This window comes from Monodelphis domestica, chromosome 8, assembly GCF_027887165.1.
Source record: "Monodelphis domestica isolate mMonDom1 chromosome 8, mMonDom1.pri, whole genome shotgun sequence".
Classification (NCBI taxonomy): domain Eukaryota; kingdom Metazoa; phylum Chordata; class Mammalia; order Didelphimorphia; family Didelphidae; genus Monodelphis; species Monodelphis domestica.
In genome coordinates this window covers 66,082,091-66,101,284 of record NC_077234.1, presented here as the reverse complement: position 1 = coordinate 66,101,284, position 19,194 = coordinate 66,082,091, and the positions used below count along the sequence as shown (strand labels likewise).

Below are 19,194 nucleotides of genomic sequence, written 5' to 3'. Positions count from 1 at the left end.
GCAAAAGTACTTTATTTCTATTAGGTTTTTTCAAGGACACTATGCAAAAATACTTTTCAGGTTTCAGATTCTTTTATTCCATTTACCAATTAACATAAGAGAGATGATTTGGGAATTGCCATCCAAGACTTATTTTAAATAGTCCAAATATATTTTCTTGCTTTTTTTGAAAAAAAAAAAAAAGAAGCAGCAGATTATGCCAGAGTAACTTAATTACTATCTATTGGGTAAATTATAGAGTTGAAAAGGATATTTCTCATAATTGGGCTTAATTATGAAAAGAACTGGATAGTTATTTAGGTGGTGTGGTTAGTGCTAAACTATGCTTTTTTTTCAGAAGATAATTATTAATTTGACTACTCTAAGTAAAGTTGACTTTTGATTTTTTTTCCTGCTGAAAGTGTTAAAAGAATATTTTGATAGGATGTAAAATCTCCCTGTGGTTGTAACAAATTCTACTGGGATCTCTACCAGGTAGGCTTTCCTAAAAGTCAGGGAAGACATCTATCTGGATATCATTTATTTCAGGGTAATAGAGTTTGAGACTTTTTGATGAGGCTTCCTGTTTTTCTAGGGCATAAAAAGCCTAGCCCAGAAGGAATTGGTACCCCTCAGACTTGATGCCCCTCAAACTTGACATAACTCTTAACTTGATGGGATGTTCCACCGTAATGTGAATTGGCACACTCTTCTGATCCAACAAACTCTTACAACTATATGCATTTTGGTATGGAAACAGGGACTGTATCTTCCTGAACCAGTGCTATATCCTTTTTGAGTATCCTTTCCATGCTATTAAATAAACTAATATATTTTAAATGCAGTATACTCTATGACTTGAATTCAGGTCTCCACTATTCAAAGCCAAGATGTCTCTTGATACAGTAATTTTTTTAAAGCAAATATCTGTTCTCTTAATCAGCATTTCTATTATTATGGAACCAACCTAGTATGTCTTTTTAAAATTCTGATATGTGATCTCTGGTAATTTCAGTTCCCATTTGTGAATTATCTTTTGGAGCCTAATTTTATCACAAAATCTCAGAATTGCCTCTTAATATGAATTGTAATGGTTAAGGTACTATATCACCTTGTTTTGTCACTTGATAAATATTTATATTTAGGTTTTCCTTGTATTTATTTTTTCAAGGCCCATGTTGAAAACCAAATTTTAGCAACAAATTATTCAATTTTAATAAACATGCCTTGGTTTTTTTCTGTAAATTAGGTAAGTTATCTGCTTAATCTTGCTAAGCTATGGAGAGGAGTTCTAAGAAGGCATTTTGTTGCTATTTTTGAATTGTTTATAGATTTTTCTTTGGATTGTAATTTATCTTTCTAAATATCAGTGATGATCTTAAAAATATATTGTTTCTTGGAATAAACATCTAAATTGGATACAGATAACAGCAATGTTAAAAATTAAATATTTTTCACAATTACATGTAACAACAATTTTTAACATTCATTTTTTTAAAATTCTGAGTTCCAAATTCTCTACTTCCTTTCCCCTCCTTGAGAAGGTAAGCAACTTGCTATAGATTACACATATAGAGTCATGCAAAACATTTTCATTTTAGTTATAGTGCAAAAGAAAACAGACAAACCTCCAAAAAATAAAGTTAAAAAAGGAATTCTTTGATCTGTATTCAGACTCCTTCAGTTTTTTCTCTGAGGTGGGTAGCATTTTCCATCAACAGTTATTCAGAATTATCTTGGATTATATTGTATTGTATTCTTAAGAAAAGTGGAGTTGTTCCCAGTTGATCATAGGACAGTCATAGTGTTACTGTGTACAGTGGTCTGGTTCTGCTTATTTCACTTTGTATCAGTTCATGTAAGTCTTTCCAGGTTTCTGAAATCATCCTGTTTGTAATTTCTTATAGAACAATAGTATTTCATCACAGTCATCTACGACAACTTGTTCAGCTATTCTCTAATTGTTGGACATACCTTTAATTTCCAACTCTTTGACACCACAAAAAGACTACTATAAATATATTTGTACATATAGATCCTTTTCCTTTTTTCTTTGCTCTTTTTGGGATACTAACCTAGTAGTGGTATTGCTAGGTCAAAGGGTATGACAGTTTTATAGTCTTTTTAGTGGTGTTCCAAATGGATCTTGAGAATGATTGGATCAGCTTGCAACTCTACCAGCAGTGCATCAGTATCCCAATTTTTCCTTATTCCATCCAACATTTATCATTTTCCTTTTTTGTCATTATTAGTCTTCTAGATGGTAGGTGCTACCTCAGAATTATTTTAATTTGCCTTTTTCTAATCAGTAGTGATTTAGAGCATTTTTTCATGATTATAGAGAGCTTTGATTTTTTTTTTCTTCTGGTAATTGCCTGCTCATATTCTTGGATCATTATCAGTAGAGAAATGCCTTTTATTCTATTAAATTTGCTTCAGTACCCTGTATAATTGAGAAACATGATCTTTTTTCAGAGAAACTTTCTTTAAAAATTTCCCCCTAGTTTCCTGCTTTCCTTGATTTAAACCCTTTTTAAAATTAATAATAAAAATGAACCATTTTACATCCTGTAATGCTCTCCATTTCTTGTTTGGTCATAAATTCTTCCTTTATCCATATATCTGCTAGGTAAAATATTCCATGCTACCCTAATTTGCTCTTAGTGTTGTTACACTTTGTTTCTAAATCATGTGATTTGTCTAAATCATTTTGACTTTATCTTGGAATGTAGTGTGAGATATTGGTCTATACCTAGTTTCTACCGAATTGCTTTTCAGTTTTCCCAGGACTTTTTGTAAAATGATGAGTTCTTGCCCCCAAAACTTCAGTCCTTGAGTTTATCAAATATTAGATTACTATGGCCATTTACCACTATTTATTTTATACTTACTCTATTCCAGGGATCCATCACTGTTTCTTCCCAGTATCAGATTGTTTTGATAATTACTTCTTTGTAATACAATTTGAGATCTGGTACTGTTGGGCCACCTTCCTTTACACATCTTTTAATGATTCCCTTGATATTCTTGACTTTTTGATCTTCCAGATGAATTTTGCTATTTTTCTAGCTCTATAAAATAATTTTTTGATAGTTTGATGGGCATGGCACTAAGAAAATTTAATAGAATAATGTTCTAGAAATGCTAGCTGTAGCAATAAAAAGAAAAATAAGTTGAAAGAATTACAATAGGTAAAGAGGAAGCAAAAGTATCACTCTTTGAAAACACTATGATGATATGCTTAGAGAATTCTAGAGAATCAACTGAAAAACTAGCTGAAATTACCAACTTCAGCAAAACTGAAGGATATAAAACCCACATAAATTACCTCTTATTGCATTTCAGTAAAATATTGAATAACAGTGATGATAATGGACAGCCTTGCTTATTGGGAAGGCCTTTAACACCTCCATTACAGATAAAGCTTGCTGATGGTTTTGGATAGATATTACTTATGTTTTCAAGGAAACTTCCATTTATTCCTTTACTTTCCATTGTTTTTAGGCATGAGTGTTGTATCTTGTTAAGAACCTTTTCTGCATCTGTTGAGAAAATCATATAATTTTTGTAGTTTTTTTCCTAATATTGAGCCAGCTCTGCATTCCTTGTACAAATCCACCAGTCTGTAGCATATGATTATAGTCATATATTGCTGTAATCTCTTTGCTAAAATTTTTGCATCAATATTCATTAGGGAAATTGGTCTATACATTTTCTAAGTTTTTTTTGCCGTAATCTTTGGTTAGTTTTTGTGAAGGGGTCATGTACTCCTTTCTGTTCCCATTAGTTTTCTTCAGAGGTCTATCATATCTAAATTTTCTAAAATCTTATTTATGTAACTCCTTATTTATTTTTTACTAGATTTATCTTATTCAGATGGGAAAGTTGAGGTCACTCAGTAATATTGTTTTACTGTCTTATTTCTTCCTGTAACTCATTTAACTTTTCTTTAAAGAATTTGAATGCTATATCATTTGGTGCATTTATATTTAGTAATGATATTACTGTACTTCATTGTCTATGGTGCCTTTTATCACCATGTAGCTTCTCTGCTTATCTCTTCATTAGACCTAATTTTGCTTTTTGCTTTGGCTGAGATCAGTGATAATTGCTGCTACTCTTATATTTTCAAATTTCAGCTGAATCATAATAGAGTCTGCTCTAGTCTCTTATTTTTATTTTCTATGGGTTTATCTGTTCAAGTGTATTTCTTGTAAACAATATCTTGTCACATTCTGGTTTTTAATTCATTCCACTCTCTGCTTCCATTTTATGGGTGAGGTCATCCCATTCACAATCATAGTTATCATTACTCAGGATTGATATCCCCCCATCCCCCATCCTGTAGTTCCCTCCTGTTTATACTTTTCTATCTCTCTTTTAACCTATTCTCCTCAAAAGGCTGTTTTGCTTCTGACCACTACCTCTAATCCACCCTCCCTCCTCCTTTCCCCTTCTCCTCTATCTCCTTTTCTGTTTCCCCCTCCTCTCCCACTTTCCTATAAGATAAGATAGGTTTCTATACCCAGCTAAGTATGTATGTTCTTTGATCTAGCTAGTTCCTATGAGAATGAGATTTAAATATTGTCCTTTACTTCCTCATTTTCCCCTCCACTGTAAAAACTATTCTTTGTGTGCTTCTTTTATGTGAGATGATCTCCCCCATTCTATCCCTCCTGTTCCTTTCTCCCATCGAATCCTTCTTTCTCAACCCTTCATCATAGTATCTGTGTTAACTCTTTAACTGAATGGCCTTAGTAATGATAAAGTTCTTAGGAGTTACAAATATCACCTTTCCATACAGGAATATAAACAGTTTAACCTTATGAATCTGTTATGATTTCTCTGTCATGTTTTACCTTTTTATGCTTCTCTTGAATTTTGTATTTGAAAATCAAATTTTCTATTCCATTCTGGTCTTCATCAGGTATACTTGGAAGTACTCTATTTCATTAAATATTAATTTTTCCCCTAAAGGGTTATATGAAACTTGGCTGGGTAGGTTGTTCTTGGTTATAATCATAGCTTTTTTTTGCTTCCTGGAATATCATTTCAAGGTTTCTGATCTTTCAGCAAAAAAGATGCTAAATTTTGTGTTATTCTGGCTGACTATAATATTTGAATTCAGGTTCCTGCAATATTTTTTACTTGACATGGGAGCTCTGGAATTTGACTATAATATTCCTGAGAATTTTCCTTTTGTGACCTCTTTCAGGAGGGGATTGGTGGATTCTTTGAATTTTTATTTTACCCCATAGCTCTAGACTACAAGGCCAGTTTTCTTTGATAATTCCCTGAAATATAATGTCTAAGTCCCCCCCTTTTTTTCTGATTATGGCTTTCAGATTGTTCAGTAATTCTGAAATTATCATTCCTTGATTTATTTTCAAGGTCAGTTTTCCTCCCAGGGGGTATTTCACATTTTCTTCTATTTTTTAATTCTTTGGACTTTGTTTTATTGTCGTGAAAGTTTCATGGAAACATTAGTGTACACTTGACCAATTCTTACTTTTAAGAATTATTTTATTCTGAACTTTTTATACCCTTTCAGAGTTTTTTTGCCTTTTATTTTTTTTCACCAATTGACCTATTCTGTTTTTTAAGATTTTTCCAAGTTATTTAAAATAAAGTTACTTAAAAATATTATTTAAGTTACTTAAAGGTTATTTTCTAAAGAATTTTGTACTTCTTTTACTAGGCTTTTTGACTCTTTTTTAATAATCTTTTTATATCTCTCATTTATTTTTCCCAGGTTTTCCTCTACTTACTTGATTTTAAAAATCTCTTCTTTTTTATTTCTTCCAGGAATTTGGGAGAGAGAGGTGGGGAAAGGGCTTGTTTCCATTTCACAATTTGCCTTTGTGGCTTTGCATGTAGCTATTTTGAGTTCTTTGTCCTTTGTCAGTGCAATAGGGTCTTGCCTCTGGTGCCAGCAAAGGGTCCCGAATATCTCCATCTGACCAGTTATCTGACTCCCTTACCATCAGTATGCTGAGACCCCCTGGCTATTACTGCTGATGAAGTACTTATCCCAAGGCCTGCTGCTGGTTTGCCAGGTTGTAACCTCTGCTTCACTAAAGGCTTTACCACCATCCCTTTGAGACAGACATTTTCTGCTAATGCCCTAAGTTGTTTTGGGCTGGGAAATTATTTGATCATTACTTTTTGTTGGTTTTGCTGCACCAGAATTTGATTTGAGATTTTAAAGTTGTTTAGGGGGGAATTTGGCAAGAGTTTAAGTGAGTTCCTTCTGTCTCTGCCTCCACTTCACAACAGATCCTGAGAAGAATTTCTTGGCCTTCTATATGCCTATTTTTATCCTAAAACTGATTTCTGATTTCATAATTTTGTATGTTACAGTTTCTTCCATGTAGTTTACAACCCATTCTTTGTATTAATGTATTTATTTTCTCATAGCCTCTTAGCATTCATTTTTTTTTTGGTCATCTTTGCCAATATGATGGGTGTGGGTTGGAATGTCAGAGTTGCTTTAATTTGCAATTCAAAAATTCTCTCCCTTGCATATAAACCTATGCTTTGCTCACATAAAAAAAGCTAATGTAGGAAGGAAAGAGTGATTGAAGCTTCATAGGAAAGAGGGTGCATGATTGCTACTTCATGACTTAGGAGAAATGGAGGAAAATTAATAATGGATTCATATGGAAGAATTAACTTTAGAAGGAATAAACCTTATTCTCTGAAATATGGAAGAAAATGAATGGTAAAGCTGAGTAGTGGAAAATGAAGTAATTCCTGTTAAATGTTCTCAGTCTTCTTTCTACAAGTTCTATAAATTCATTTTCCTGTTTTGTCCATGGGGTTTTGTGCAGAGAGGGAGAAGTCTTGACTTATCCAGGTTCAGGTATGAGTTTAGTTTTAAAACATAGTCAAAATTGGAACTAGAATTCAAATCTCTGTTATTTGTAGCATTTTTGTCCTCAGCAATACCTAACTCAATGTTGTGTGAGAATAAGTGTTCTTGCTGGAAACTTAAGAACTAAAGAATTTTGGAAATAATCTAAATCTATGGGTTGGCGTTTGTTATCTTATATAATTTTTCAACAAACTTTGATTTCTTTGAAATAAGGATTTCATTGAGTTCTTTCTTGGTGCCACATGGTGGCATTGCTGTATGAGTTTAGATAGAATATCAATTATATTACCATTTTATGTATGGCAAAGTTTTTGAAAATCTCTTTAATAGGCATGACAAAATGCAAGCCATCTGAAAAAATGCTCAAAATCAGTAATGAGAAAAATGTGAATTAAACCATGTGACATAACCTGAAGTTTATTACATGGCTAGCTATATTACAACAAAAAGGAAATTAAAAAAAATAAATGAGGGGTTTAAACTGGATGAATTCTGAAGTCCTTTCCAACTCTTAACACCATTGTATTTCTTTAACCAACTTTCTATTGATGTGTTTGGTATTACTTATGTGATGAATTCTCTATGTTTAATTCCCTAAATCTAGTTCCTTTATGTTTCTTATAGTGTTGTTTCTTTCATTCTACTATATAGGTATTTTGAAATAAGATGATTAATTCATTTAAAATGTCAAAAGTATAAATAATAATTATTTACTCATAAAAAGCCCTTACTTTCTATCTTGGAATCTATAATTAGTATCAATTATATTACCATTTTATGTATGGCAAAGTTTTTGAAAATCTCTCATTCATATGTTGACTATAATATTCTTAATAACTATGATCTGTTGTATGCACATTTTTGACTGAATTCTGATCTTTTTTTCTTTCATTTCCATAGAGCTCCTTTAGTGGGGCTCCACTCTGTAAAGCATTAAATTGTCATGCATAGGAAGATGAAAGTTTGGCCTATCTATTTAAATAAGAATGGCAGCTAAAATTTGTACCTGTCTTTCTTTTTAAATATTACTCATTCATATTTTGAGAAACTTTGCTTTTGAGTTAGATTGCAGAGCTGGTTCCTAGTCCAAACAGGCAGAGGTTTGTTTTTCCTGCTTAACTAAAGCCAAGACAAAACAGTTCACCTGGTCATGAAAAGCCTTAAATATTTCTCAGAATTTGAGAAGGATGAAATTCTGCTTAAAAACCATAAAATTTTATACTGAATGTAGACAATAATTTGAGCATATGAGAAGAAAAATAAAATTTTAGTTCCTTTGGTATCTGAGACCATCATTTGAAAAACAAAAATGAAATCCAGAAATCCAACTGAAAAAATAGTTGAGAATAGGAATTTAAGGGAAGATGAGGGTGAAATTGATCACCAAAAGGTAGCTTCTCATAATTAGTAACTACTAGTGTCTTAATTGAATGAATTAGAAGTAAACCCTACTGGTCAGTCTGAAAATTTTTGCATAATTATTTCAAAAATATTTATTATTTACATTATCGTGTATTTTTTTTTCTCGCTACAGGTTATTCTTGGAGATTACAATTGGCTGTCATACGAAGAAGTTTTTGTTCGAGCCTATAACTTTGGAAATGGCCTACAGGTATTGGGGCAGAAGCCAAAGACTAATATTGCTATCTTCTGTGAAACCAGAGCAGAATGGATGATTGCCGCACAAGCTTGTTTTATGTATAATTTTCAACGTACGTAAATTTTTTTGTTTTAAATTTCTTAATATTTTTCTTGGCACGGGATTGGTGGTAAGTTATTGACTTAGTTACTTTTTTTAAATCTAAAAATAACAAAGTACTTTTAAGTATTGGTGTAATTTTCTACTCAGTGGAAGCCACCCCAGATTAGGCAGGAATAGGAAAGCAGCTGGTAATTTGTGAAGCACTGAAAATAAGAGTCTGGGAGGTCTATATCTGGACCTTATATAGGGTTCCCTGGGAATGCCCTGGGGCAGAATGAAGGATAGAAAGAGGGTGGCTTAGATTGGTGCTGTGGTAGGGCTTATTGGGAAGTCTCTTACAGTCAGTGGGCCTTTAGAAGAAAGTGGTCTGAATCCATGACTCCAGGCATTCTGGAAAGGGCTTAGGTTAAATAAAAACAGGCTAGGAAGCAGGTGGCCTGAATTATAGTTGATAAAGGGGAATGTTATCTACCCGATTGATTTGCAAGTTCTTTGAAGATCATAAATTTGATGTTACAAGGCATTGGAATTCCAATCTGAAATTGATGACCTTTGTTAATAGTTAGCATTTATATAGCACTTGAAGATTTTTAAGGGGTTTTTCAGATACTTCATTTTACCTTTACAGTCATACTGGGAGGCATGTACTATTTGCAATATCATTTTATAAATGAGTAAATTGAGGTTTAGAGGTTAATGAATTGCTTAGGATCACAGAGCTAGTAGTTCTTAACTTGAGTTTGACCTTAGACCTTGCTGACTCCAAGACCAAATATACACTGAGAAATGATTAGAAGCTGAATTTAGGTTTTATGCAAAGCTGATTTTAGAGGGGGTAAATGCAACTTTTATGTCCTGTGTACTTTAGGTTGTTCTATGGTAATGGTTCTGTGTAGAAAACTGATAGTATTGGAGATGTAGGGAAAAGTGTATGTGCATTGGTGGAAAGGAAAATCTGAGTAAAGAAAAGATGAATGCATATGATAAGTGAAAGATAAAAAAGAGGATTGGAATTTGAGAGATGCCTTAAGCCCTCATAGCTAAAGTGATTAGTGAAACATTTAGACATTTAAATACTATAATGAATATCTTCAAAAAGAGTTTGCTTCAAAAGAGTCTGTCATCAAACTCAGGTCCTCAGCCTCTAGGTACCTGAGTAACAGAAGGCCTGACCTGAGGACTCTAAAGCAGACATCAACCCATCAATAAGCAAGTTTTTCTGTTAAGTGCCTACTCTGTATGAGGCACAGTGTCTTAAGAAACTCATATTCCATAGGTGAAACACTCTCTCTCTCTCTCTCTCTCTCTCTCTCTTTCTCTCTCTCTCTGTGTATTTTTTTAATTAATTAGTTTAGAGTAGTTTTCCATGGTTACATGATTCATGTTTTTCTGTCCTCCCTCCCTGAGAGGATGAGCAATTCCACTGGGTTATACATGTATCATTATTCAAAACTTATTTTCATGTTATTAATATTTACAGTAGAGTGATCATTTAAAAATTCCCCAATCATATCCCCATTGAACCACATGATCCATCATATGTTTTTCTTCTGTGTTTCTACTCCTACAGTTCTTTCTCTGGATGTGTTTAGAGTTCTTTCTCATAAATTCCTTTGAATTGTTCTGGATCATTGCATTGCTGCTTGTAGGGAAGTCCATTACATTCAATTTGCTACAGTGTATCCGTCGCTGTACAAGGTTCTCCTGGTTCTGCTCCTTTCACTCTGCATCAATTTCAGGAGGTCATTCCAGTTCACATGGAATCCCCCCAGTTTATCATTCCTTTCAATACAATAGTATTCCATCACCATCAGGTACTACAATTTGTTCAGCCATTCCCCAATTAATGGACCCACCCCCTCATTTTCCAATTTTTTGCCACCACAGAGAGCGTGGCTATAAATATTTTTGTACAAGTCTTTTTCCTTATTATCTAACAAAACTTATACACCTCTCCTTCATCCTATGATATGTATGTCTTTAACAGATATTGCAAATGAACAATGAACTGTATTCAGTATTGAACAGGAAGAGAATGATCTGGATTAATCTGACAGAAAGATCTGTCTTTTTAACACCAATACTCTTCTAGTTGTGTTGTATGGCTCCAAATTATCAAGTACCAGTCTCTGAAGAATTGAATTTGAAAATCATAGGATGAGGGAGAGGTGTATAGGGTTTGTTAGCAAGCAGTAACATGATATAAGCAAGGAATGACACAAATGATTAAAGAAATATAATGTTCAAAAAAAGATGTGTAGGATGTCTGTGGCAAGTTTATGAGAGGACAGCACAAGATAAATGCAATACAGGCAAGCATAAATAGGTTGAAAGTATGTTCTGTTATGCTTGAAGGAATAATATCCATGTCATTTAGCTGACATATATTGCTAGGCATTGGAAAGTTGAAGACAAAAGAGTTCCTTGTCTTCAGGAAGCTTATGTTATCAAGGGTGGGAGGGAGGTGTATGAATGAGTAAGGACAAAATTTTTACTAGTTATTCTTCCTTTTTTAAAGGAGTTTAGTCTCTGACTCTCAGGATTTTTCTTTCTTTTTTTTTTAAGTTTAATTAATTTAGAATATTTTCCATGGCTACATGATTCCTGTTTTTTCTCCCCTCCTAGCCCCCTCCTGTAGCCAATGAGCAATTCCACTGGGTTTTACATGTCTCATTGATCCAGACTTATTTCTATATTATTAACATTTGCACTGAGGTGATCCTTTAGAGTCTGTAACCCCAATCATATCTCCATCGAACCATGTGATCAAGCAGTTGTTTTTCTTCTGTGTCTCTGCTCCCACAGTTCTTTCTCCGGATGTGGATAGCACTCTTTCTTCTAAATCCCTCTAGATTGTCCTGGATCATTGCATTGAGGCTAGTAGGGAAGTCTATTATATTCGATTGTGCCACAGTGTAACAGTCTCTGTGTATAATGTTCTCCCGGGTTCTGCTCCTTTCACACTGCATCAGTTTCTAGAGTTTCTAGAGTTTCATTCTAGTTCGCATGGCATTCCAACAGCTCATTATTCCTTTCAGCACAGTAGTGTTCTATCACCAACAGATACCACAATTTGTTCAGCCATTCCCCAGTCGAGGGGCATCCCTTCATTTTCCAATTTTTTGCCACCACAAAGAGCGAGGCTATAAATATTTTTGTACAAGTCTTTTTCTTAGCTCTTTGGGGTACAAACCCAGCAGTGGTATGGCTGGGTCAAAGGGTAGGCATTCTTTTAAAGCCCTTTGGGCATAATTCCAAATTGCCCTCCAGAGAGGTTGGACCAATTCAGAACTCCACCAGCAATGAATTAGTTTTCCAATTTTGCCATACCCCCTCCAACATTTATCACTTTTCTTTGCTGTCATATTGTTGAGTCTGCTAGGCATAATTTGGTACTTCAGAGTTGTTTTAATTTCCATTTCTCTAATCAGGAGGGATTTAGAACACTTTTACATGTGCTTATTGATAGTTTTGATTTTTTTTTATCTGAAAATTTCCCATTTGTGTCCCATACCCATTTATCAATTGGGAAATGGCTTGATTTTTTTTTTTACAATTGATTTAGTTCCTTATAAATTTGAAAAATTAGACCTTTGTCAGATGTTTTTGTTACAAAGATTTTTTTCCCCCATTTTTTTGCTTCCTTCCTAATTTTGATTGCGTTGGTTTTATTTGTACAAAACCTTTTTAATTTAATGTAATCAAAATCTTTTATTTTACCTTTTGCAATCTTCTCTATCTCTTTTTGGTCTTAAACCCTTCCTTTTCTACAGATCTGACAGGTATACTATTCTATGTTCACCTTACTTATGATTTCACTCTTTATAGAGTTCAGTCATTCACTCATTCTTGTACCCCTAAGTATTGCTCTGGCTGCATCCCATAGATTTTGATATGCTATCTCCTCATTGTCATTCTCTTCAATGAAATCATTGTTTCTATGATTTGTTCTTTAACCAACCAATTTTGGAGAATCATTTAATTTCCAGTGGGTTTTTGATTTGCCTCTCCATGTACCCATAATAATTATTCTTTTAATTATAATTTTAATTGTATTATGATATGAAAAGGTTGTATTTATTATTTCCACTGTTTTGCATTTGTTTGCCATGTTTTTATGTCCTAGTACATGGTCAGTCTTTGTGAATGTACCATGTACTTCTGAAAAGAAGGTGTATTCCTTTTGGTCCTTATTTATTTTTCTCCATATATCTATTAATTCTAATTTTTCTAAGATTTGATTCACATCTCTTACCTCTTTCTTATTTATTTTTTGGTTTGGTTTATCTAGATTTGATAGAGGACAGTTCAGATCTCCCACTAGTAAAGTTTTACTATTTATTTCCTTCTTAAGCTCCAATAGTTTCTCCTTTAAAAATTTGGATGCTATATACCATTTGGTGCATACATATTGCGTACTGATATTTCCTCATTGTCTATACTGCCTTTTATTAGGATGTAATTACCTTCCGTATCTTTTTTAATCAGATCTATTTTTACTGTGGCTTTGTTGGATATCCTGATTGATACTCCTGGCTTCATTTTCTCAGTTAATGCCCAATAGATTTTGCTACAGCCTCTTGCGTAGTGTCTAGTGTCTAGCTGCCTCGTGTGTTTCTTGTAGACAACATATGATACGATTTTGTTTTCTAATCCACCCTGCTATTTTCTTGTGTTTTATGGGTGAGTTCATCCTATTCACATTCAGAGTTATGATTACCACTAGTGATTTCCTGACCATTTTGACTTCCTCTCCTAGTCTTGCCCTTTCTTCTTTTGCTATTTCCTTCTACACCAGTGTTTTGCTTTTAATCAATTTCCCTAATGCCCACCCTTATATTACTTCCCTTCCACTCTCCCTCCCTTCTTATTCCCCTCTTATTTTTCTTTATGGTCTATTAAATTCCTTCCCCTCTCTCTTTCCTTCCCTTTTGGTACTCCCCACTTCACTCCCCCCCTTTGTTTTTTCCTCTCAACTTCCCTTTAGTGTAAGATAGAATTCAATACCCCAATGGATCTAGATTTTCTTCCCTCTCAGAGTTGATTCCATGGAAAGTAAGATTTAAGTATTACTTATTAGCACTCTCTTCCTCTCCTTCTTGTAACAGTATTCTTCCCCTCCTCCTCCCATGCACCTCTTTATGTGGTATAATTTATTCTAATTTTCTTATTCCTTCAAGTTTCCCTTGGTTCCATCTTTTATTCCTGCCCCCCTTTTTTAATATACCATCTTAAACAATTTAGTACCCCAACCACTACTTATGAATAATTCTTCTAACTACTATGATAAATGAATATGGTTTTTGAGAGTTACAAATATTATTTTTCCATATAGGAATATAAACAATTTAACCATACTGAATTCCTTAAAATATTTTTCCCCTCTCTTTTTGCCATTTCATTTTTCTCTTGAATTTTGTATTTGAAAGTAAAATTTTCCATTTAGTCTCTTCTTTACAAATACTTGGAAATCTTCTATTTTGTTAAATGCCCATACTTTCCCCTGGAAGATATAGTCAGTTTTGATGGGTAGGTGATCCTTGTTATAGGCCCAATTCTCTTACCTTTCTGAATATCATAGTTCAAGCTTTGAGGTCCTTTAGTATGGAAGCTGCCAGATCCTGTGTAATCCTGATTTGGTGCTCTTTGATATCTGAATTGTCTCTTTCTGGCTTCTTGCAATATTTTCTCCTTAGCTTGGAAGCTCTTGAATTTGGCAATCATATTCCTGATTGTCTTTTGAGGATTTAATGTAGAGGGTGATCTATGAACTCTTTCAATGTCTATTTTGCTCTCTGGTTTAAAAATATCAAGGTAGTTTTCTTGGATAATTTCTTGTAGTATGATGTTAATGTTTCGGTTTATTTCTAGGTTTTCAGGTATGCCTATTATTCTCAAATTGTCTCTCCTGGGCCTGTTTTCCAAGTCAGTGATCTTCTCAGTGAGATATTTCATGTTGACTTCTAATTTGTCATCCTTTTGACTTTGCTTTATTAGTTCTTGCTGTCTTGTGAGATCATTAGCTTCTAGGTGCCCAATTCTAGTCTTTAAAGACTGGTTTTCATTTATAATCTTTTGATTTTCCTTTTTGTTTTGGCCTATCCTGCTTTTCATGGCTTCCAGCAGGTCAATTATGGTCTCCAATTTGTTTATCATTTCGTTTGATTTCTGGGCCTCTTTTTCCAAGTGGGAGATTCTGTCTTTTAAACTATTTTCTTTTTGAACTATTTCCCACTTTTCTTGCCAAGTTTGTTCTATTTTTCTTATTTGGTTCTCTACCTCCATTCTGATTTGTTGAAGAGCTTGTGACCAGTTTTCGTTTTTTTTTTTTAAATTTGGATGTGTTTTCTTATGTGTCACCCTCTGCTACCTTCTCTGTAGACTGTTGTTTTTCTCTGTAAAAATTATCCAGGGTCACAATTATTTTTCTTTTTCTTTTTTTTCTTTTTTTTTGGGTGGTTGTAGATTGCAGTTCTTGGCTATTGCTACGTTAGTTTTTTCTTCTTCCTTTCCCAGTTATAAATCTGAATGAGGAGGCTAGGCAGGTCTCTGTGTATTGAGCTACAGAGCTACTTTTGCCCTGAAACTGTTTTTCAGTCTCTACTGCATCTGCTTTGGACAGTCCCTTTCTGCCCTATCTCTGAGCCCAAGCTCCACATTCCTTAGCCTCCTGGGGTCCCAAGTCTTGTTGCTCTCAGGGGTAAGTCTGTGGTATCCTTAGCCAGCCCCCTGCAGAACCTAGAGATTTCCCTGTACTCTCTCTTACTCTGAAGCTATAAGTGGAATTGGGGAGGGGTGATCCACATCACACTTTGGTAGGGGTAATTTTACCCCCTTATGGCATGGAAATGCCTAAACCCTGTCTACCTTCAAGGCTGCGCTACAATAGAGACCCTTTGCTCATCTTATTTTGATTTTCGTCCTTTTGAGGCACTTTATATTGGTTGGTGGTGAGGAGAAGACTCTTGCTTCTACTCTGCAGCCTTCTCATCTTGGATGTGTCATAGGCTTTTTCTTGATTCCTGCCTCTACCTTACATTTGGGAATTTATTTGTGTCTCCATCACCCTGGTTTTATCAACCTCCAGAATTTCCATGATGTCTACCTTTCTTCCATTGTAGGAATAGGCAGGAATTTTCTTGAAAGTTAAAAAAAAGAAAAGTTAAAAGTATGCTTTGATTTGCATTTACACTCACATCAATTCTTTCTCTTGAGCTGTATAGCATTTTTCATCATAAGTGCTCTGGAATTGTCTTAGATTATTCTGTTGCTCAGAATAGCTGAGTCTTTCACAGTTGATCATCATATAATATTGCTGTTACTGTGTATGTAGATACTTTAATAAATACTTTTAATGGACTGTTAGTCCAGAATTCTGATATTTTTCTCTCTATTATCTCTTAACCTTTAAACTTCTCCTAAATCTATTCTTCATTGTCATCTTGCATGCTGGTCCCCTTACACTTTTCTATTCTTCTCATCACCCTTGCTCTGGGCTTCACTTCCCTACTTTAACAGTCTTGTCTGTATGATTGATACATTTCATATTATACCATTAGCTTCCTTTGAATCCTTTACTTTTGTTCAGCCTTGGTTTACATCTATCATTCTTCTTGCTACCTACTTAAGTGTTCTTGTATTCTTGCTGAGAAAGTTGTGTAATAATGCCAGTTATGTTAACTATAGATTTGTTATTTAATATCAGCTGCACAACAGTCTTTTTATTCTCTGTTTGACTTTCAGGAGGAATTCTAGTAGAAGTTTCAAACCTTTTATATCATCACTTCCACCCTCCTTTCAGATAACTTTGCCTCATAGTTTACTGCGAAAATAGAGGGATTTTTTTAGGAGGGGGGATTGGGCAAGTGCCTTCTTTTTCTACCTAAACCCTTCAATATCCTGCTCCTTTTTCTCCTTTCTCTTAGTTTCTGTTGTAGGAAGTAACTCTTCTTGATAAGGACATCTGTCCTTGGGTTCCTGATTCCCATCCCTTCCTGGCTTCTTTAGGTGCCTCCTTTGTTCTCTTTTGTCTTATCTTTAGTCTTTCTTAGTTTACCTCTTCTCTTCCTTGCTGTTTATATACATGTCCAGATTTCCCTTTCCTTAAAATAGCTTCATTATACTCTCATTCCTTCAAATTCCTTACTTTCACACACAACCAAACTCCTTCTAATAAAATGGAAGAGAACGTCAAGATACAAAACCCAACAGTTTCCTGACTACAAGAAACATTTAAACATTGACACATATGTAGTTAAAATACAGTTGGTGAGGATACCAAATATATTACTCTGAAGACGATTTCAGAAAAAACGTAAGAGTTTCAGTTATGATAATTGGATAAGATAACAATAAAAACAGATGCTAAACCAAAGTATTCCTGAAAGCACTATAAATGATAAAAGCTACCATTATTAAATATATACAAAGAGAAGTAGGGTCACATGGAGTAAAATACTTGAAGTGAAATCAGTCCAGGAGGGAGGGATGAGAGTCTCAAGAATGAAATTAAAAAGGGCATTTGTCAGTTGCCTTTCCTCTCTGATCAAAGGACTGGAGAGTGTAACAATAAATTACTTCCAAAGCCTCCCTGTATGGAGGGTTCAGAATTTTCCAGTTAACTCTTCGTTTCTTATGAGCTGCTCTTTTTGATTTTTGACTCCAGGAACATCATGCTCTGTGCTGTGTTGACTGTTTCCTCACTTTTTAGCTTCACTTTTTGTATTGTCTTCCCTGTTAGACTAGAAGTTCCTTGGGTCAAGGATTGTCTTTCTTTTTTTTTTCTTTTGTAGCCTTTGAACCTGATGCTTGCACATAGATGCATAATACATTTTTTATTGACTACTATTAACAAAGATACTGGTAGACATGCACAGAGAAGTCTCTAAGCAACAGAGTTTAAGAAGTATACAAAGGAAAGCAAGGTGTGGTCTTATAACACTAGTGTAATGAATACTAAAGGTCAGGATGAACTGAGGAAAGCAAGGTAAGTTAAGGACAACAAAGGTTTTGATTTTAAAAGCACATAGAGGTAAAAAAAAAAGTATATCTGAGAAGAGATAGGGCATTGACCTAATACTTTGTTTTTGTTAGAGAACAAAAATGATTGATGCCAAAAATATAAGAAGTCAATAAAAGAGCACTTGGCTGACCTTGCTGATTCCACTTTACCTGGCCCAGAATTATATCCTTGATCCCTGAAAGAACTGGCTGTGAATATAGTTTACATAGATTTTAGAGAAATTATCATCAATTTTCATATACTATTATTGTGGAGAAGATGAATAGCTATGGATTAGATAATATACATGATTGTAACATCCAGGAGCCAAGAACTGGCTATATGAATGGATCCTGTGAGAAATGTTTCAGTGTCATTGTGGCAGGGAATTTCCAGTGCAGGAGTACCCCAGGGATCTGTACTTGATCCTGTGCTATTTAATATTTTTATCATTGACTTTGATAAAGGTGCACATAGTAAGCTTATAAAAATTTGTAGATGACATAAAGCAGGGAGGGATAGCTTAATAGTTTTGACTATAAATATATTGGTACACACTGCTCGGTTTGTACTCCAAAGAGATAATAAGGAAAAATACATGTACAAAAATATTTATAGCTGGGTTCTTTGTGGTGGCCAAAAATTGGAAAATGAGGGGATGCCCTTCAATTGGGGAATGGCTGAACAAATTGTGGTATCTGTTGGTGATGGAATACTATTGTGCTATAAGGGAATTACATGTGAACTGGAAGGACCTCCAGGAATTGATGCAGAGTGAAAGGAGCAGAACCAGGAAAACATTGTACACAGAGACTGATACATTGTAACACAATCAAATATAATGTCCTGTATCATTGCACTGCTACTGGTAGAAAAGTATAATTCTTAGGGACTTATGAGAAAAAACACTATCTACATCCAGAGAAAGAACTGTGGGAGCAGAAACAGCAGAAAGATATTTCCTTGATCACATAGTTTGATGGGGATACGATTAGGGATGTAGACTCTAATGATCACTATTGCAATTATTAGTAATATGGAAATATCAATGATACATGTAAAACCCAGTTGAATGGCTAGTTGGCTATGGGAGGGGGAGGGGAGGAATATGAATCATGTAACCATAGAAGAAAAATATTCTAAATTAATTAAATAAATAAATTTAAAAAATAAATATCTTGAGAAAGTGAATAGAGAGCTGGCCTCAGAACCAAGAAGACATAGATTCTAGTTATGTCTTTCACATATACTGACTATTTGACTCTGACATCTTGGATTCCTAGGCAGCTTTTTAAAATTACTCATTATAGATGCTAGTTATTTTATTTTTAAAAATTATTTATTTAGAAAAGTTTATTCCCAGAAATCTCAGCCCCTCTTTCCGCTCTTTGTTCCATAGATTGTATCTCCCAATAAAAAGATATGTATATATAGATTGTATTTCATGTTTCTGGTTTTCAGTTCATTCCGTGGAGGTAGACATTCACAAGTTATTCTTAAAATATTGAATCTTTAAAATGTTCTGTTGTTTTTTTTGGTTTTGTTTTACTCTTCTTTACTTCATGTAGGTCTTTCCAAATTATTAAAAAAATTAACCTGCTCATCATTTATGGCACAATATTATTCCATCACAATTCT

The 19,194-nt window shown here is 34.1% G+C and overlaps 1 protein-coding gene across 8 annotated transcripts in view; it reads left to right on the top strand.

Moving 5' to 3' along the window:
* Positions 1-19,194, top strand: part of ACSL3 (acyl-CoA synthetase long chain family member 3) — a 128,168-nt gene that overhangs the window by 45,057 nt on the left and 63,917 nt on the right. For 7 of the 8 annotated variants that reach the window (XM_007502204.3, XM_007502201.3, XM_007502202.3 and 4 more), the window contains one exon: positions 8,388-8,565. In XM_007502204.3, the coding sequence (XP_007502266.1) occupies positions 8,388-8,565 (178 nt within the window). Of the gene's footprint in view, positions 1-574; positions 728-8,387; positions 8,566-19,194 lie in introns of all 8 variants that reach the window. The other variant, XM_056807401.1, reaches the window with a different exon arrangement.